Consider the following 22,365-nt stretch of genomic DNA (forward strand, 5'->3'; position numbering starts at 1 on the left):
GGATAACCAGACTCTCGGGGGTGGGGTGGGTGGACAGGAAACATGGGTCGCCCGGAGCCGGGCGGTGGCGTCTGGCCACGTTCCTATCTACAGGCGAACCTGTAGCGGGCCTGGACCAAGTGCCCAACAGAACGTCCGACAAGGCCTCATTAAACGGCAGCATTGGCTCCATGGAGCATGACTGCGGCTTAAGGACCTCAGTGAGGAGATTAGTCCTCACGGCCGCGACGGGGAGCTCAAGGCCCAAGGCCTTAGCAGCCCTCATCAACACCACACTATATGTAGCGCCCTCCTCCGAAGCCACGTAAGGAGGAGAGACGAATCCAGTGTCTGGAGAGGTGTCCAGGCCACTGGCCTCCCCAAGGTCTCCTGTCCAGTCCATGTTAGACTGACATTCCCTTGTCAGAGGGTCCTCAGACCCCTCCCAGTCCTCCTCTTCCCTCATCTCCTGAGACTCAGGGTCGTTAGCGAATGAGGATGGTTCATAGGGATAGAAATCCCCGAACGGCGTCGGGATCGGCGCCGACTGGCGCTGTCCCGACGCCGGGACCCATAGAGAGGAGGTATTGGGGACGGCGTCGGCCGGGACCGACGCCGGCGGGGACACCACACGGACCGACCCCGGGGGGGTCGTAAGGTCCACCGGGGACGCTCCATCGCCCGACGAGGGCCGAACGGCACCCTGCGGCGTCGGACCCCAAGGCACCGACGACGCCGGGACCGTCGAACCCTGCGGCGCCGAGCCCGAGGGCAGCGGCGGCGTCGGGATCGCAGAGCCCTGCGGCGCCGGCGGCGTCGAGGCCGAAGCACCCGACGGCGTCGGGGTTGTACCCGACCCACTAGGGCCCCCAGACGGATTCACTGGGCCCGAAGGCGCCGCGGAACCCGTCGGGGAAGAAAGGGACCTCATGGCCATGAGGAAGCGCTCTATCTCCCCCGGCGTCGCGTTCAGCCCAGGGACCGGGGGGTATGGAGCCGAACGCGGCGCCCGCGACTCCTGAGGAGCCGCGTGGGCGGTGTCACCTGAACCCCCGGCCGCATCGCGCGAGCGTCGGGGGGAGTCGGAAGAGCGATGATGTCTCTTCGACTTCTTATGCTTCTTAGCTGACGACTTGGACCCGGAGGAGTGGCGCCGACTCCCGGAGCTGTGACGGCTCCGCCCCCGCGACCTGTCCCTCGACCTCCCGTGGGACCGGGACCGGGACCTCACTTGGCGCGGGGCTGACTGGCGGATCTCGAGTCGCCTGCGGGACCGCTCCCGCCTGGCCTTCCTCGAGAGGGCCCGACAGTCGGAGCAGGCCTCGTCGTCATGGTCGACGCCCAAACTCGTCAGGCACAGTCGGTGCGGATCCGTAACCGACATGAGTCGCTCGCAACCGCCGCAGTGCTTGAAGCCGGGCATCCCTAACGGCACCGTCGGAGTCGTGAAGACTTCGAAAGTTATCAAAAAGATCCAAAAAGTTAGTCAAAAAATGACCAGGGAACTGCTTTTTCCAGATCTGCGCTGGCTGGCGCGGAAAAAAGAAGAACTGACGTCAGCACGCGGAGGCGGCGTCTAAGTACTCCGACGACGTCATCACGGCGCCCACGACGCCGACGACGGACGCGGAGCCGCAGACGACGCCTACCGACGCGCAAGGGTACTGCTACGCAAAACTTTCAGGATCCAGTCTGACGCCTGGGGATATTCTAAGGTAAGGAATCTATCACTAACGTGTCTCTTTCAGATAACTTCTTACACCTTGGTCTCAATATGCACTCAATTTGTTCTTGTTAACCATTGCAACAATGAGAAAGGTTGCCAGAACAACAAGGACACTGCAATGCTCTAATCATGTTACATATCTTCCATTACATGACCATTTATATTGGGGAACAGTCTATTAAAGGGGTTTCAGGTCCTTTTGTTCAAGATAAAAAAGGCTTAAATTAAGATATGGCTGGGCCCACAATGAATATGTATGGCACAAAAAAAGTGTGAACGTAGGAATGAATCCATGGAGAAAATAGTTAGACGGTATCTAGTAAAAGGCCCTAATCACACATCTCAAATTCCATTCTATTTTATAAATAGCTTTGATTTAAAAATTTATACAAATATGTGAAGTTCTGAAAGAACCTTAGAATTTGCATAAAAGCTTCAGGTGAATGCAAACAATAGGTCAAACATATTTAGACTCATGCATGCATAGCATCAGCAGCTCAGCAATCTCAAAAAGTCTATAACCAAACGCACCCAAAATAGTGACTGCTTAAATATTAGTATTTTCAATCCGTTTTTCTTCAGCACTGGCAAAATGGCACAGCACACCATTCCAAATCAGATGTTTATAGCTACGCCTACCCTTGCTAAAGAAGTGGAGGAGGGACAGGAAGAGGAAGAAAGCAGAGGGTATTCTTGCAGTGAGGAATTGTCATTCTGTAGAAAGATTTCAGCAGAAATAGAGCTCATGTGATAGACGTGCTCAAAGTTTGCTGGAGGTGATATCAGAGCAGAGTGTCGAGAGGATGAGGGGGGAGGAAATTCATTCTGTTATTTTAACAAAACAAACAAGAAAAGGAAGAAGAAACAGATTACTTAGAAGATCACCACTTTATGGTTGTGATTTTATATTTACATACATCTTCTTAAATATTTACACTAATTTAAAATAAAACAAAAAGGGCAACTTTCAGCTTGCTCAGTTTAGCAGTGTTCCACTGTAACATATTTTCCTAAATATTCTCATAATACCCATTTTGTATTTACATCACAGTCCTTACGTCGAAGATTTATTGTGAGTATTCAATACACATCATCACAAAATGCATATTTTAAACATGTTTACCAGTGGTAGATCCATGAGAACTTGCATTCCATCCCCAGGACCCATGTGAGCAACATGGTTGAAATTTATTGGGTTGGATATCATTTTCGATCGTTTTTCTGGGTCTCTAAGCATCTCTCTGAAATGAAAGGAACATATTGCACTAAACATATTTTAAGCTAAATCTAATACAGTCATACTCAAACACTTATGTTTTGAAAATATTTTCATCAATATGAGATTATAGAGTTTATCATTTTCTCACACAGGATGGGGAAACTCACTTTTGGCCAATAGGCTTGATATCTAAAGGAAAAGACTAAACTCTGTCACTTGAAGGATCTCTCTATTGAGTGAGATCTACATATACAATATTCATGAAATCTGAAACATAACAATTGTAAAAGGTTACCTTTTGCAAAACCTGTTTAACTTTAAGCATAGCTTTTCAGTGTGATGTCCGAGCCTCTAATGAGTGAGTCTTCCAAACTGCATATTTGAAATATAAGCCATAGTCTTTGGTTTAACATGTAGGCTAGCACCGTAATTTAGGAGCCTAGATATTACTTGAACAATATCCCATCAATATGAACATATTCAGGGTTTCGTGGGGGCAAGAGCCCTCACTTAAAGGATGGTTTCTCAAAAATAGGAATTTCACATCAGAACCCTGCTTTAAAAATCTTGGGAATGCCTCAGTGCAACAGAGACATAAGTGTGTATCTCACAGGGCATCCATTAGCAGTTGCCTTTGCTATAAGCAGCGGCCACACCAGTGGTGGCTTTCTGTGTTGTTCCTGGGGAAAAGAAAATCACCCAAGCTGGTGACACTAAGGGCCATATGTATCAAGCAAAATTGCGATCGCAAATGCCGAAGTTCGCAGAATTTCAGCGTTTGCGATCGTAATTTTACTTAGTGGTATGTACGAGGCAAATCTGCGTGCAAAATAACGAATCACAAAATTTGCGATTCCTTATTTTGCGATTGCATTTAAGGAATCGCAAATTTTGCGATTCCTTAAATGCAATGTAAGCAGCACCGAAAAAGTGCAATTTGGCATTAAGGAATCGCAAATTACCACCAACTTCAAGTTGGTGGTAATTTGTGATTTCTTTGAAAAATTCACTTTTTTGCATTTTTTTAAAGTGCAACGTGAAGCACATACATGCCCTTAGGGCATGTATGTTTGCCACATGTGCACCCATGCTTATTTCAGGGGTGCAACAGGGTATCCTTTTGACACCCTTGCACCCATCAAATTGCATTATCAATTTACGATTCTCTAATTGCTAATCACAAATTGAGACTGTTTTCCCATTCATGCCCATAGGAATGAATGGGGAGGTATTCGTAATTGCGAATCGCAATTTGAGATTCACAATTAAGGAATATGTAGGATTCGCAAAATGTATTGCAAATCTTACATACATAGCATTTTGCGATTCTCAAATAGAGATTCGCAAAAAATCGCAAATGAGGATTTTGATACATATGGCCCCTAAGTGTCAGAACAGACAAAATCTTGACAGCACACATGAATGATTGGATGCAGAAATCGATTCAGGCTCATGGTTTCAGGGCCATCAGGGCCATGGAGAGGATCTTTAATGGTGCTTGTCTTTCTAGAGTTGTAGATTGCTGTGGTTCTAAAAATCGGTTTGCTTCCTAGCTGTTTCTGATAGAGCCTTCAGTTGTGTGTTTATATTTACTTGGGTATCTACGCTGTTTGCTTCTTTAGGTCTAGTGGATCATCATGCGTGACCACTGCCTACTGAGCAAATCCATCTGACTGGATGCTTCTATTGCAAAGGATAACAAGCAACTCTCGCCATGCTTTTTCTGGCTGTGTTCAAATAACATCCATATTAGGGCTTTCATTTAAGATGTGCAGAGTTCTTACTGCTAAAGACAGATGGAGGTTTGCCTTCATCTGGCCAACCTCTCACATCTAATGGGTCTAGGTCTGGGGGGCGTGGCTTGCGCCCGTTGGTGATGGGGGCGTTTTCGTGACTCTCCCGGGGCGCGGCGATGGAGGAGTTACAGCATGTAACAGTCGTGGGAAGCCTTGAGGAGCCGCGGTGAAGCCTTCGCTGGCGCTTCAGGAGCCGGGACAGCCTGATTGTTCTCCTCACGCATTCACCGGAGCCTGGTGAGATTGATTCCGCCATTTTCTGGACCCGCTGACGGAGCCCGCTCCTAGTGGTAGTCTGGTTATTTCACTCATGTGCCGGCAGTCTTTCATTTGCCGCTTTTCTCCGGCTTTCACTTCGTTCCGACTCTTTTTAAATAAACAAGTTTGCTTATACATGCGCAGCTCCTGGCCCGATAAACAATGCCCTAAGCATTCCTCTGAGGTGACGCAGACACCATTCTGTGAGACCCGCTGACGGAGCTCGACTCCCAGCGGCTCCTTGGTTTCATTGCAGAACATGAGCCCTCAAATGTGACTGGTTTATCACATTTATTACGAAGTGCATTGTGCTTTTATTTTCATTGCGCCCTCAGCTGCTGTTCTGCCAACCATCACTTTCACCTTGGTGATTTTCGAGCACTGAAGGAACTGGCTTTCATGGTGTGGCGCACCTTTGCTTCTAATGCACGCATTTCAAAACCGGTACCAGGAGAATATTCTGCCGAACGTTGCCATTTGATAGCTAAATATTGAAGTGAGTTATGTGTTTATTCAAGTGCGCAGTGCCCCATCTCTGTTCCTCATTAAGCTTTGAGCAAGCTCCACAGAAGCAGTTTATTTAACAGCGTCATTGCTAGAGAATATATCTCCACATCTCACCTGGTTTTCTTCAAAGCATGCAAGGGAGAATTATTGACAGGACACTAATGAGTGAGGGTCGAATTTGTCAGCTAAAGCATGAAGTAAATGTTTGACCTTATTTCACTGCACAACATTAGTCTGCATGCTGAGATTATTTCATTGCGTGCTGTATCTTTTTAAAGTGGCTGTGACTCACTCATTTACTTACAAACAGGAATCTATTTTCATTGTGCGTTGAGTTTCTTCAAAAGGAGTAATTAAATGTTCTATTCATTTACTGTCCCTGTTTCACTGAATATGGATGTTTCAAAACAGACGTCATATAGAAAAGTGATTTTAGGCATTACTCCATGCGCTTGAATTAATGGGTTTTGAGTGCGCATTTATGCAATCTTGTTTTTGTGCTGCTGATATGTGTTAGTGCAAATATCTGTATTTCATCAAGTCGTTTCTCTCAGAGATTACAATACTGTATGACCGTACCACGAGATTCTTTATCTAAGGTACCTCTTTTACATATGATACCAAGCTTCACATGTGGTATGGTTCATTTAGACAAACATATTATTGTAATATATTGCTTTGACTTATACTTCATTCATGTATTCTCTTCCATTTCAGCGCACAGTTATCATTTTTAAATTTTACCTCATGCTTATTGGTTTATGAACGTTTTAATATTTTATCATATGCCCAATGTACGCAAATTCTGTTAAAATGTGCCTTGCCCATTATTAATAGGTGACATGTGATGTACAGTTTTTGATTATTACTCACATTACAGTTCAATATTTCAACTTCAGGCTTTGGAGGTCAGTTGTGCCTGTACTCTCATATTTTTGCATTTTATTGTTTTTCGCTATGCAAGTACTTTACATATAGTGCAATTTTAATTCATTATTTTTGCATTTATGTCATCTGCATATTCCTGCTTTATTTTATGATTATATGACTGGTTTCTCCTCACTTCTATTTGCTTATTATACACGTAAGCATATTTATTTATTGTAAAGCGTTCTTGTATTTTTGGTACAAATTTTTTCTTCCTCATGAGTAGGTTTTCAAGAGACTTGCATAAACCTTCAATTTCTTCAAGAAAGTTCCTAATTCAGACAAGTTCCAGATTTCAGTGTCTCGAAATGGAGGATTCACAGGAATCATCCTCTAAGCATACATCATCACCATCGAATTCTTGCGTCTCTTCAGCCGGTAAGGGTTCAACGAAAAAGGCTTAAAAAGGATCCTCCTCCTCCAAAGCAGTCTAACTTGGCTACCATGGACATACTTTTGGAAGAAATAAGAGCATTACGTCCCTTCATTGATGAGTCTAGAGCCACTCTTCAAACAATTACAGACAAGTTATTGGCTGTTGATGGTCGGGTCACTCAATTGGAACGTGATGTTGTTTCCTTGACCTCCTCTGTCTCAAAGGTGGATTCGCTCTGTGCGCAAATCTCAGCCATGCATAAACAACTTGAAAATTTGGAGAATCGCAATAGGAGGAATAATTTACGTATTTATGGTCTTCCGGAAGGGACAGAGGGGTCAGATCCCCTGGGGTTTTTCAAATCCTTCTTGCCAAAAGTTCTTTCATTGCCTGATAGCACCAACATTAATATACAAAGGGCCCATCGATTAGGTCCTCCTTCGAATACATCTTCCTCCTCAACTGTCAAGAAACCTAGAGGAGTTATCATCTACTTCCTTGAATACACAGATCTGCTCAAGATTATATCAGCTGCACAAGCTATGAAACGTATCACATGGTCAGGCAATTCCCTCTTTTTCTCCCAGGATTATGCCAAGGTAATGGCTGACAGACGTAAGGAATTCTTGTCACTGACACCTCAACTGCATTCACTTGGTGCACGTTATGGTTTATTTCATCCTTGCCTTTTCAGGGTGACTCTTAATAACAAAACCACTACTTACGAAGACCCGCTGAAATTGAAGAGTTTTTTATATTCACACAGCGCTAGTGCTATGGATGTTGCTTCTGTTTCCCAATTTACTTGATGTTCTTACTTGATGTTCTCTATGATTGTCTTGTGGTACTGCCTATATATTTCTCTCACTATGTTGGTTAATCTTGAGGTAATGTTCGGTTGGGTATTAATTCTAGCAATTACCTAGTTGTTAATGCTGTTCTTGTTTTTTGTTTCCAACTTCTAGATCATTACCCACGTGTCTTCCCTTCTCCTAATTTTCTTCCTGGAGTTCGCTGATTCGTCTCTCCCCTCCCGCCTTCCCTCACGAGTTGCGTACCCGTCATTATCCTTTGTGGCCTTCATCCCTCCCACCCGTACATGTTTTGGATGTTATGTAAGTCATATTCCTCTCTTATTATCTTTCTTTTTTCTTTTTTTCTCCTTCTTCTTCTCCTGTCTCTTTCTTCTTCTCGTCCTTTAAGGCTTTCCCTTCATTCATTTCTTTTGCTTCTTCTTTTCTCATGGATGCTCTTCTATTTTTCCTATTCTTTTCTTTCATTTCCCATGCGTCTAGCTCATTTTTCACTTATTCTCTTGTCTTCATTGACTATTCATAAATACAGTCTTTTTTCTTGTTTTATTATATCGACAGTTCATTTTCTCACATTTTTACTTATGTATATATACAAAATTGTTGCATTATGGATTGCTTATCTTACTATATTGACAGTTCATTTTCTCGCATTTTTACTTATGTATTTATACAAAATTGCTGCATTATGGATTGCTTATCTTTCCACACTTTAAAGGTTCTTCATCATTTTTCTTTCACATTTATTACTGATTGCTTACTATTGAATTATATTTACCAGCTTGTTATGTATTCTTTCTTACTTTTTTGAATGCCTTTAAAAATTGTTTCATGGAACGTTAGGGGTTTGCACTCCCCCATAAAGAGGCAGAGAGTTTTGTCACACTTAGCTAAACTTAAGGCGGACATTGCCTGTTTACAAGAATCACTCCTCTCACCTGAGGAATCTATTAAACTTAAAAGACATTGGGTTGGAGACGTATTTTTTTCCCCTGGTGACGGTAAACGCAATGGAGTTCTCATTTTATTTCATAAATCTCTTTCTGTCAAATTTGTTGCTGACTCAGCGGACCAGTCTGGCAGATGGGTTTTGGTTAAGTTTGTTGTAGATAATACCCCAGTTTCCCTCCTCAATATCTATGCCCCAACTACAGGTGATGCTTCTTTTTGGTCTTCCCTATCCCCTCACATCACCCAATATTATGAAAACAATTTTATTTTGGCGGGAGATTGCAATGAGGTTTTTGATCCTTTTTTAGATAGGAATTCGGTCACTACTTACAATCCCCACAAATCACAAATCTTTCACAGCACTAATACATCAATTTAAACTTATTGACGCCTGGAGGTTGTGTAATCCTACCTTGAGAGAATATTCTTTTTATTCTCCACCACATCAGACACAATCCCGACTTGATTATTTCTTTATCTCGCATCATCTTTCTCAATCTCTCTTTGCATCTGACATCTTTTTGTATTTATCTCCTATGAACTGTTTTTTTCTTATCTATTTTGGATTTTTGATTCTTGTTCTCATGTGTTTCATGTATTCTTTTTGTATCAATTTTTTGCATTCGTGTATTTAAATTGTTTATATGACTTTTTCAAAACTTTCAATAAAGCTTATTTTGAACAAAAAAAAAAGTGGGTCTAGGTCTCAGTCCTCCCTTTTCGGCAGAGAAACACCAAAAAAGACACTCCTTGTCTAAGAGCTCATGTTTACGTTAAAAAAAATGCACTTTTGATTTAATTCAACCTTTAAAACGACAATACTCATAATAAAGAGAAACCTTTTTTTTTGCACATTTCTTATTGTTATTTATAACAATAGGAAACCAGAAATGCAAAGTTAATAGATTTTAGTTCTAAAAAGCAGTGACCTAATCTGTGATTTCCTCTTGCCTCTAAGGACCTGTCACCATAGGGAATACCCCAGTGGCCCACTTCATTATAGTCTGACTTGAGAGCATAACTGTTGCCAGAAAATTATGTGAGAATCACCAGGTGAGGGGTTTTCGCTCCCCCCAAATGTTGGTAGCCAGGAGTGCATGCTTGATTAGGCAGAAGTTATATTTGCTGCCACAAAAAATGCTTGCCCTCTAAACAGCTGTGATAATTTTGTTTGCTTATCCAGCTGCCCGAGCTTAACCTTTTAGTAGCGCACATACAACACTGCAATGCTGTTAAGGTGTCTTAGAAAACAACATCATTTATGTTCGTTTTGTCTGGCAGTAGCACAGATGGAAGGAGGTCAGCCATTAACGTACATGGATTTTTTTAGATCTGACTTGAGTGTAACTGTCACCTGACCTTTTAACCTACAACAATATTACTGTACAGTTTTTGGCTTCCACATAAATACATATCCATTGCTGTGCTATTTACCTGTAATGTTTCACATTACCATATAGCATTCTTTTAAGCCAGACCCTTTGGCATTCCCAATGCTCGTTGGAAGGAGCAGTATAAAAAGTATGTGGGTGTGTTCGAGGAAGAGAATAAAATGGCCAAATACACATGGTGAAAGAGGAGAAACTACAGGGAAAGGCGGTGAACTGTGGGTGTGTGCATGTATCTGTGAGGTAAAATGATGAAATACAAACTGGTGAAGTCAGAGACATAACAGGGATATGAGAGGGTTGTAGGATGTGTGTGGGTGTGTGTGTGTGTGTAAGAGAGAGGTGATAGATCTACTGTAAGGACAACTTGAGGTCTTGGGGGGTGTGTGTGTAAAAATGATAACATTTGTGCCGATAACATAGCTGCATTCCTAAAGTAAAAGAAGAGCCTCCCCTCCCCCGATCTACGTCCACCAGCAGAATATGGAGCGAAATGAAGGGGCTTTGTTATGCAGGGCTCAGTTCCTGGTGCTGGAAGCGCACATTCGACTTGTACTCTGCTTTCACTGGATTTACACAGCACTAAAACTGAAATATGGGGACGAGTTAAAGTACTCCATGGGTACTATCTGCACGGGAAGGGCCCAGTGTCGGCAATTAGAAGAAAGTAATGGGAAAGGCATGGGAGTGGGGCTGCACTGTGCTTGCAGGGCATTCTGTTTCCACAGGAGCGTCTATGTCGTAGGATGGGGAAGTGTGTGTGTGTGTGTTTGTGGGTGGGGGTGTAGGGAGCTGTAAAATGCTTTCAAGCAGCTCATTTTATCTCAGGAGTGCCTCTTTGTAAGCCACCGTGTATAATTGGGGAAGGTAGGGTGGGGGACTGCAAAGTGCTCATCTGGCGCTCTGCTTCCACAGAAACAACCCACCATCACCATGAAGAGGGGTGGTTGGGTACAAAGTTTCCTAGACATCAGTTATGTGGATGAAAAGTAAGCTGAATCTAAAATAGTGAATCACACCCATGTGAACCATACTACACCTTAGACCAAACGATATAGGTCCTAAACACTATTTTCCACACTTACCATGCTTCCTACAACTGGAATTAAACAATATGCTACTATTTCACCTTTGTCAGTTAACACTATGCAATAGTTATAAATTAAGGGAGTCTGAAAGGCAGGATATGAAATACAAATGTATTGATCTATAAGCTAAGCAAGAAAAACAGAAATTGTTGAGAATCTGATACCTACTTTCCAGAGAATGCAAGGGGGCGAGGCTAGCCGCCATGCTGTACAACTCCCGCTGACCGAGCGCTCTCCCTGGGCCCGGGCAACGACAGACATCTGTTGCCCAGACAACCATCCTGCACTTGGGGGTATCGAGCTACCTCCCTAGCATCCCATGGCACTGTTTTGAGGCCTGGTTGGATCTATCCCAATATCAGGCAGTACTAATGTCCGCGCTGCTGAGTGCAGCATAAGATGGTGGCTGGAGGACTGGCTGGGCCAGTGGAGACGGCTCACAGGAGTGGGCTTTAATCGCCCCGGGAGGGGCTGACCCACCTAATGAGCGCCCATAACTGCCTTTGGCGCATGTGGACCAGTGCCCTTTCCCCGCCATGTGGTTGATAAGCCACAGCGCACTAGTGACCAGACTTGAACTCCCCTGACTGCCACTGCTCCTTGTTACCAGCAGAGAACAAACTTTCGTCGTCTCTGACACAACCTTTGAAGAGGAGCTTGCCGGGCAAGCACCGGGTAACCTGTAGTATCCCCATTCTGCTGCAAACGGACTGCTTTGTGGGAGACTACTGGCCTCCAAACACCTCTCCCCGGGACATGCAGGTCCTCTGATAGTAGCTAACCACACCTCTGCCCTGCAGATGGAGCATTGTCTGGGTGAGAGTGGCCTCCACCTGATTTAGTAGTTAATAGGGGGCAGACTGATCGTAATACCCCTGCCATGGCTGCCCATCTGGTATAGGGCTCTCTACACTGTTCTAGCCATCGCTGTGGGTAGTGCTCTCACAACAGCCTGTAGGCTTCATTCCAACAACTCCTCCTCCTTGATCTCAGCTTGGGGAGGTCTCAACACCATAATGAGGACGCTGCTATCAATGCACCCGCTGGGTGTTCCCCTATCTGAAGCCAAGTTGACACTATACGTGCTGCCATTCGTTCTACCAGAGAAGCCCTCAAAAGCAAAATAGACTTCATGCACAACGACCACTGGAAAATGGTCCAGGCAGACCTGGTTCAGGCAGACCTTATGGTGCTGGGCAGCTCATCCAAATCTCAGATGGATAAGCTGGGCACTCTGGGTGGCAGGGTCAAAATATCGGAGTACTGGACTGAAGATCAGGAGGGTAGGACTAGGCGGAACAAGGAAAGAGTGATTGGCCAACCGTAGCGCATTGAGGGATCCATTACCAGCTTTCTTGAGGACTGGCAGCAGCAAGTAGTTGCTCCTTAGGGCCTGTCTAAACATTAAACTTTTGAGAGAGTGCCGCCAAACCCCCACACCATGGACACCTCCACAATCTTTGGTAGTACGCCTACTACATTATCGGAATTGCAACTTTATACTCCAACAGGCGCAGAGTGCTGGAACCTTCGCAGTGGGCAATGCACATGTATCTATGTTCCTGAAACTTCACTGCTGCTGTACAGTGTCAAAGGGTGTCGTTCGAGACCACTAAAAAAGACACTAAGAGAATTGGGCAAAAAAAAATATGCATTACTCTTCCCAGCTAAGTTAAGGCTTCAGCTTGATGGAAAGCCCACTTCTTTCACCACCCTGGATGCTGCATGGCAGTGGCTGGATACATATGACTCTGGAGGGCCCCGTAAGCGCAGAAGCTCCCGCCGGGAAGACATGAGGGGTCGTGCCCTACACAGCAGAGTGGCAGAGTTGGAGCTGTGGGGATGGCTGCAACATTTGCACACACTGTGGGTAGTCTTGGAGGAACGGCTAGCTTACAGGACAAGTCTAACTCGGTCATTGGAAGTGTCACTGGATCCAATGTCAGAATGCTTAAAGTCACACGAGGAACATAAACTCAGGGGAGAGGATGTGGCCTAACGGGCTAGGGCAGTCTATCTTAAATCTGGGGAACTGGGTTCGAGTCTCGGCAAGGACACTCAACATCCTGTGATTCTGGGCAAATCACTTAATCTCCCTGTGCCTAACAAAAATTAATGTGTCCTTGTGCAATGTAACTGGTGCTCATGTAAAGCACTCTGATACCTTTGGGTCAAGTGTGCGCTATATAAAACTTTGAAAAAAACTCTTTTGATTGTGACCTCTATGTCCATTCACTTGCTTTACTTTTCAGGTTGTACTTCTTCTCTTTGTTCCAGCATTTGCACAGGTGATGAAACTGGTACCTTGCTGTTCTGCCAGGGGCCCAGGAAGGATGGTCAGCAAGGATACTGCTCGACTGACTCTCTATGCTCCAAACACAGATAAACAAAACTTACTTAAGTCATGGTCTTTAAATCTCTCCACACCCTTTGATGCTTGAGGGTGGGTGAGGGAACTTTAATTGTAAAGCTGACACAACCCTCGATAGATCCCACTCGCTGCTATCTCCTTCCCAGACTCATGCTGCAGCTAAATCTTTCCTGAGGTGGAAACAGGTGCAGTGATTTGTGGATGTCAGGAGAGAGTATTACCCCCAGGAAGGGGAACATTTTTTTATTATTCAGGAAAGCATGACCTTTTTGTACGGTTGGACTCATTACTTTGTAATGGCTTATTATGCAGCAGAATGCTCCACTCCCAGTACCTTGCTAGAACACACTCAAACCACAATCCATCCTTATTGATTCTGCACTGAAAACCCCCAGACCACCCATCCCATCTTAGAAATTAAATAAGTCTACTCTGAAGGACTCGATCTTCCGTAGCAACTGCTATTTGTGATTATCTTTTGGAGAATTAAGGTACTGCTACCTCTGCCCTGTCTGAGTGGGGGGGAATTCAAGGTGGAGGACCAGAGACCATGCATGGCAGTGTCGACAAGGATCAACACGCAACTGATGTAGAAGATTAGACTGCAGGAAAAACTGCTCGACATGCTACACAGTGCAAGGCCTCATGACTCCGCTGCACATCACATACCAAGAGCAAGGGAGAAGTTGCTCGAGATACTGGAGAGATTAAGGGGTATGATTATCGCCAGTACATAACCAAAGCACAAAGCGAGGAGGTCAAGACCAGTTGCCTGATCGCTAACCCCTCTAGATCCCAAACACAGATATTGTTGGTTAAATCTGGGGGACTAAGGGTATACATCAGGCAAACACTAATACCCATCTTTTCATAGCCCCACCAAGTCGTGATCCCAAAGCTTTGCATTCCTATGTTCTAAATGCCTGGACTCGCAGAGTGGGACAGGAGATTGCCACCATTTTGGGTGGAGACATTCAGATGCAGGTCAGAGGGGCCCATCAAGTCTTTGGCCCGGGGGAAAGTACCAGGGGCTGACGGCTTACCAATTGAATTCTATTCCGTATATGCAGACGTCTTAGCTCCCAGACTAACCAAAATCTAGAATACTATGAAGAATATGGATGCCCCTCCTCCCTTCCTGCTAGAGACTCTGGTTGCCCACTCCTGAGGAGCAGTAAAGAGGAGGACCTGCCTTTCTCCTTTAGACTGCTCTCAATCATAAACGTGGATTATGAAATTCTCAGCAAAATACAGATCACTATATTATTTTTTTTAAATCTTTTTATTGTAAAAAATCAGCTCCATAACAGTGCACATCCGTTCACAGCAGAAATCGATTGGTAAATACAATCAAATCATATAAATATGTTCCCCGTCGACACCTGGATCTGCCCACCCACCAGAATGAAACTCTAAAAACCATCCTCACCACATTAACCAGGCACCTTCACTATCCCAGACTAACCCCCATACAGACACCCACCCCATCTTGTTCACCTCCGAACCCTCCTCTGCCATGACCTGCCTGGTCTCTTTCACAGTATCGGTCCGTTAAGCCCCCAGGGTGTTGAGCCCTCCTCTTCTGCTCTACGAGAAATTCGCATAGACCTAATAACATCATCAACACCCCTCTCCTTAAGGCATTGCAGACTCACTTTGGGTGTCTCTCCAGTCCCACCTATATCGCCTCCATGCCATCCATATTTTCTCCCATTTCTTGGGGCAGCCTTTGCTTTCATAGATAACCTTCTCCGCCCTCTGGCACCAATCCAAGTCCCGCTCCCACTCTTCCACCGTCGGTAATAAATCAACCCCCCCCATAACCTCGCTATATTCTTCTTGGCTACTATGCTTGCCAGGGCCAGCCATGTCTTGTCCCATTTTGGCCAGGTAGTGTTGCCTGTCACCCCTAGGACGTGCCATTGTGCTTCTAGCGGGACCTCCGCCCCACCACCTCTTCCATTATACCTGTCAGTCTCGACCGGTATGCTTTTTTGGTGCAGTCCCATAGAATGTGGAAGAAGGTGCCCTCCTCTCCGCACCCCCACAGACAGAATCGAGAAGCTACATTTCCAATCCTGTACTGTACCGTGCATGGTGAGTAAGATCTATGTAAGATAAGTAGCTGGACCAGCCTAAATCTGGCACGGATCGCCACGGGACATTGCAGGGCCTCATTCCAAACATCATCCTCTAGCAGTCCTATGTCTGATTCCCACTTTTCTCGCAGGGGTCCCAGTGGGTCCGGGAGATTGTTTATAAGCTTTTTGTAAGTGAGGGAGATAGCCTTATCGATCATAGGGTCTAGCAGTACTGTCTTCCAACGGGGCATATTCAGGTAGCTGGTCACCCTGGCTCATGTGCATGGGTATTGCATGTCGAAGCTGCTGACAATGCAAAAATTCTCCATCCCCCATTTGGAATTCTGCCTGCAGGGCCGCAAACTCTACTGTATCCTCCCTCTTCCACACATCTCCCAGTGTGTCGATACCTATTAGGCTCCACTGACGTAGTTCCCGCAATTTCGTAACTTCCGGGAGGAAATTGCCAACCCATAGCAGCGTTTGTTCCTTGAGTTTCGCCCCCCATGCCAGTAATTTCATCGCCCGCTTCCACGCCCGCACCACCACTGCTGTCTGGGACGGCCAAGCCTGATTGCACCATCCCTTGGTATAGAGAGCTGACAGATAGGTACCGCTACCCAGGGCCATACGGTCCACTCTGTATGCAGGTTTCTCCTGCGGAGCAAACACCCATTAATTGATGTTAACCAGTTGCGTCGCCTAATAGTATAGACGGACATCTGGAATAGCTAGACCTCCTTCGTATGGTCCCCGTTGCTGTTTTCTAAGGGCTATCCTCGAGCAGCCTCCACTCCACAATAAGGAGCGCTGTTCCGACTCCACCTTTCTAAAGATCTGATCCGGAATCGGAAAGGGTGAGCTCTGCCGAGCATATATCAACAGGGGAAGGGCCATCATCTTAAATAAGACAGCGCGCCCCATCAAGGAGAGCGGAAGGGTCTTCCAGTGCTCCACATCACCGTAGTCGTTCCAACTGGGCCGACATATTTAAACGAAGAAACTCGGTATCCGACGCCGTGACCCATATTCCTAAATATCGAAATATCTCCCGCCAGACCACACCCCCACAGTGATCAGTTAGCTGTGGCTGTGGACCCGCCAAAACATGCCCCAGGGATTTACCCCAGTTAATGCGGCATCCAGAGTATTCTCCGAACGAGTGTAGAATAACCATCAATCTCTTAATCGATGCCTCTGGTTGCTGTACATACAGTAAGATGTCATCGGCATATAAGGATATGCGTTCTTCTCAGCCTCCTCCCAGATTTATGCCTCGCACCTTGATGTTCGCCCTTATCCAGTGGGCCAGCGGTTCCAGCGCCAAGGCAAAGAGGGTCTGTGAAAGAGGGCAGCCTGCCTCGTACCTCGCCCCAACTGGAATTCCCTAGAGAGAGCCCCATTGACTTGGACCCTCGCCAGCGGAGCCGTATACAAGTTTCACCTATGCCCTGAAATTGTCCCCAAATCCCAATTTCTCCAGGACTGCGTAAATGTACCGCCATTCCATGCTGTCAAAAGCCATATGGGCATCAAGGGACAGCAGGGCTGCCGGCGTGTAGACACCAATTGCATAATTCCAAACAGGCGTTTCAGATTGAGCCGCGTGCTTCTGTGGGGCATGAAGCCCGATTGATCCGGGTGGATCAAAGACTGGATAACCGCTCCCAATCTCGTGGCCAGAATCTTCCCCAGGATCTTTGTTTCATAATTAAGAAGGGAAATGGGCCTATAGGAGCTGCATGCTCCCTGCGGCTTGCCGGCCTTGTGGATAACTACTATAGTTGCAGACCGCAGATAACTCTGAAGTTGCCCCACTTGCTTTGCTTCAGTGAACATGCGTAGTATGTGGGGATCAGTTCTGCTCGATACACACCCAAATGCCTCTGCCGGAAATCCGTTGGGCCCCGGTGCCTTTCCGGTTTGCAAGTCCCCTATGGTCTCCTCCACTTCTCTGACCATAATCTCGGACTCTAGAATGTCCTTGCCTGTCTGTTCTAGGATGGGCAACTGCAGAGGGGCCAGTAAATCCCGGCATTCCTGCTCCTCCCTGGCCGTCTGTAACTGGTATACCGCCTCGTAATAGAGCGCAAATTCTTCGGCTATCGATGAACTCGTGTTTCGCACAGTCCCATCCGGCAGGATCACTTCATTATTATCCCAGTTACAGGATCTAATACACCTGGATCAATCCAGGTTTGTCACAATCTGTAGCACAGCCCCCAATTATAGGCAACTTTTACACATATTGCACTCTACCCTATCGACTTGTGCTGAAGTTGCCTACAATACCACCAGGTATGAAGTGTTGGGTAGGGAGTACATCCATGAATCTTGGGAATTACCGTACAGATTTAGATGCAGCAATAGTGACACTTAAGTCTTTCCCAGCGGTTCAGACTGCGATAAATCGCCTTTGGAGGGTTCCAGCAACTCTCGGATACACCCAGGATCAGGGAACTTGGTTGCAATTCTGTGTGCAGGACATAGGCCCTTGGTGCTGCACAGCAGAGGTGGTGGTAGCTACATTAAGACTTTAGGCTACCAATTAACCCCAACAGACTTCTTTGGTTGTTGTGTCCCTGTCCTGCAAACAAGAGGCCAGTCGGCTGGCCCATGATTTCTCTTGGCTTGCCTGGCCTCTGGAGACAGCTTCCCCTTGAGCAGGACATGGCAGGCACAGTCCCTCTCTTCAATAGCAACCAGGTGCAGTCTTCAACGGTGCAGTCTCTCTTTGCTGGTTCTTCGGCGCAGCAGAGCAATCTGCCCATCTTATGCTCTGAAAATGGCTTTCAGGGCAGGAAGTGGTTGGTAGCCAATGGGCTACCAGGTTCCCTACCACCTGGTGATAACTTCCTGTGGAGTGCGGCATCTAGCTATCCTAGGTTGCACCATTCAACCCACTCCCAAGATGGTGAGATCCCTCTCTCAATAGTCAGACCTCCTCAGAGCTCAACAGACCAGGCAAAGATGTGGTCTTCCGCTTGATCACCATTGAACATGCACAATGTAGCAACACCTTGATAGGCTACAGTCAAGAACAGTTATCTGCTAGAAATTTATTTGAGGATGTTTCTTAATATGAATAATTGGCATTCTACTAACACCACTTGGTATGAGTATATCTCCTTGCCCCAATAGCCTTAGCGGGAAGATCCTAGTCAGGGTCACCTCAACTTTCTGTTCTCGCAGCAGCAAAGTATCCAAGGTGTTGCAAGCACCAGGCTGCATCTACCTTCTGCCAAAATTTCCCCGCGCAGTCCAAGTGGTCCCTTGTCCCTCTTCTGCACTCAGTGGCCCAAAAGGCACCACTCCTCAAGCTCTTCAGCTTGATCTTTGTGAGGCCCAGGCACCACTGCTTTCTTTTCCAGAAGGGGGGTCCGACCCTACGCTCTGCAAAGTCCCGCTTCAGCGCTCGATTTTCAGGCCATGCCCCAAGGGGCAGGGGATAGCTTAACCATATCTGAGAGGGTCTGCACTGCAAAAGCGCTCAACTTCCTTAGAGCTGCAAAACCGCCACCGCAAAGAGCAGCTGAATATCCCCTGTGCTCAGTCTTCTTCATATCTTGCTGTCATCATAAGTTTTGGTTTGTCAATCGCGAAGGGGGCATAGATCGTACCAGTAACCTTGTGTTTCGGAAAGGGGGGATGCAGGCACCATAAATATTTTTCAGGGTAGTAATATTCAGTGGTTCAGCAGAGTTTCAGAAGTAATTTTGGTCCACCCCTCAAAATAGAGAGAAACAGTTTAAACTGCATCTCCCAAAGGAAAGGGGTAACAGCTTGTGTAACCCTTGGTTCAAAGGTGAGCGCAGCATACTTCGGCTCACATAGAGTTAAAACCAACAACCAACCCAGGGAGAATGTGAAGCTTGGTTATCAATCTAGTGTGGATACCCTGCCTAGAGAAGTACTCTAAAAGGTAAGTAACTTTCTCTTCTACAGCAGGTTATCTTCCCAAATTCCAAATTGCTGTATAGATTCCAAAGCAGTGTCTATACCCTTGAGGAAGAGACGTCGCAATGATCTAGCCTAACAGATCTGCTAAGGAATGACTGATCTATGAGAGTGGTAGTCTTTGCATTAATCGAAACAATAATGAGTGTTGGTCCTTGTTCCTTCTGCAGGGTCCCTCCAGATGTTTGGCTTCCTTTACTAAACCTGTTTTGGTTGCCTTTCAGGACTCTGTGAACTTTACTCCTGCTAATCAGTTGCATAAGTGTTAGTGCTCTCACTCGAAAACAAGGGAAAATTGGCCTACAACGGATTAGTGCTTTTAATTTACTTGTAGGTCTATATTAAAGAGTACTACATTTACCCACTGCCTGTATATTAAATGCTACTAGTGGGGTACAACACTCATTGAGCCACACTCTAAAATAGCCTTTTAAAACATTTCTCAAGCCTGCCACTGAACCTGTAGTGCAGTTTTAAACTGCCTTTTCAACCTTGCATATGTATAGTCACCTCTAGGGTTAGCCCTAAAGGCTCATAGTGAGGGGGCCATGGTATTAAAAAATTAGGATATGTGTACTTAAGTTTCAAAATGTCTTGACAGCCATTTTTCACTGTTGTAAGGTTAATGCTGGGTTACCTTATCATACTTAAGTGATAACTTCAATTTGGGACCAAGCATGCTATTTCCACTCAAATGAATTGTAATTTAAAGTCCTCTTTAATGGTAGAGTCGGATTTTAAGGTACTTTCTAAAACTGACACTTTTAAAAAGTATACCAAAAAAATGTTGAATTGAATGCTTGAATTATTCTCAGCCACTGGTAATTACTCTAGGCTGCATCCCAGTCCATCGATATTTTGCAAACCATGCTACCCCAGTTTGGTCCCAGCCATATGCAAATCAGTCTTGACCGAACTGCATAGTCAGGTCCTTCCTGAACAAGAACACAAGAAACTCAGGAGCATTTTCGGCATAATTAGGGTTCATCAGCCAGGTAAAGCTTAGTTCCAGAGACAAAGTGTGCACATGATCCACATCTGGGCATACCCGTCCCACTTAGGCCGACACACTAAAGTATACAAAAAAATTGATTGATTTACAAGGTTACTGCCAGGGCATTCCCTGGGGAAGTTACATTTCAATACCTAGATGCCTAGGATTTACATTTCTGTTTTTATAGTGGTGAACAGGTCTTTTGCTGGTTCTCCATGGTGTAAAAAATTCAGTGTACTACATAGCAGTGCAGTGTCTTATTTATGTTCTCCTGCAAACAGCTATACAGTATGAAGTGTCTATTTATGCACTGCTAGAAGATTTTGACCTGTCAATTTAATTTTGTAATTAATCACAATGCAAAAGCAGTTGCTCCTCCCAGGACCATACCACTAATCTTTCCGTTGCCTCAAGTGATAAATTATGGAGGATGTGTTGTCCTACTGATACAGAATGCCCCATTTAATCCCTTGCTAACAACAAGAGCCAGGGGAATATTTGGAGAACTAACAGTATTGTTCCCAATTGTAACACATTAATGTAGTAGAAAGACTTTTGATGAGGAAAACAACATTGCCCAGGAAAGACAGATCTTCCAGACTCCTCACCTCTGGAAGATAAGTTTTTAGATGACTACCTATAGAGGAAGGCCATATCCCTAACGTATCGCAAGATATTATACAACTCCTCTGACATTTTAGAGAAACTACAGGATAAATGGATGGAAGACCTGGGGCAATTGGGTGACGATGAGTGGCTAGAGGTGCAGGCGTCTCTCAGGAAAGTGGCTATACGGTCCTGTTTCTGGTTAGTCAAGCTGAAAATATTACATAGGACATACTATGCAAGCATAACATTGGTTATGATGGGCAGACTAGACTCCGCAATGTTCTAGGGGTTTCGGCCATGTGTGCACGTTTTAAACATATAGTGGGATTGCTCAGTGATTCAAGACTACTGGAGTGCGGTCATATCTTGTATAATGACTCTAGGTGGGAAAAGTGTAGAAGCTTCGTCTTAATGGTGTCTACTGAATATTTGGGAAACAACTGACTTAATTGCAGGGGAGCGATTGTTGGTCACACTAGGCCTCATGGTGGCTAAGAGTAACATAGCAAGAAGATGGAGGGAGCCCTCAGGACCCGCATTGAGTGATTGGAAAACCAATATGGATTGGTGCATGCAGGCGTGAAAGTGAGATAGTTATGCCACTGAGTCCTAAGAGTAGGGAGAGAAAGAAGTTGATTGAGAATGCAAAATAAATGTCCTGACATTTGTAATGCCATACATTCTGAGATGTGTTGTCCAATGTGCTGAATACTGCTGTTAAGTGTTTCTAATTGCCATAGAACGATCCCCCCCACAAAAAAACACATTGAGCAGGAAGATTGTACAAATATGCGCCTTACCCATACTCTTTCACCTCTTCTTTCTGGGGACCTGGAGGCTCCAGGGGGAGAGCTTGCAATAATTTGTCTACCCTAATCACAACATTAGTGACTGAGAGACTTGGATGAGCCTGCTGTGATTGAAGTGACTTATTTGAAGCAGATTTGCATTCATTGGTGAGTCGTAACTATATAACGCACTCTTGTGTATCCGTAGGATAACTGGTTTGCATCAACTATAACAAATATTATTGTGGAAGGAAAAATGAACAAATAGAGCAAAGATCGTATTGCGTGTTCAAAAACTATTCTTTATAATGCAACAAAAGTAGGGAGACAGATACAAATGAAATAAAGCAAAAAAGTCATGAACAGAGATAAATTGAATTTTTCACTGCAGTTCATAACTAAAAGACATCAACTCCAAAAGTTTGAAGACACAACCAAAATTAATTAATAAAAAAGGGTTGTGAATTGGTAGCAGAGTAGCGTGATACCACGCAATACGATCTTTGCTCTATTTGTTCATTTTTCCTTCCACAATAAT

At 45.1% G+C, this 22,365-nt stretch overlaps 1 protein-coding gene across 1 annotated transcript in view; it reads right to left on the minus strand.

Annotated features, from left to right (window-relative positions):
• CDC42BPB (CDC42 binding protein kinase beta) overlaps positions 1-22,365 on the minus strand; it is a 900,025-nt gene that overhangs the window by 58,521 nt on the left and 819,139 nt on the right. The window contains exon 34 of the mRNA XM_086937841.1: positions 2,829-2,946. Within this exon, the coding sequence (XP_086793967.1) occupies positions 2,829-2,946 (118 nt within the window). The remainder of the gene's footprint in view (positions 1-2,828; positions 2,947-22,365) is intronic.

This window comes from Lissotriton vulgaris, chromosome 9 (assembly GCF_964263255.1).
Source record: "Lissotriton vulgaris chromosome 9, aLisVul1.2, whole genome shotgun sequence".
NCBI classification, from domain to species: Eukaryota; Metazoa; Chordata; class Amphibia; order Caudata; family Salamandridae; genus Lissotriton; species Lissotriton vulgaris.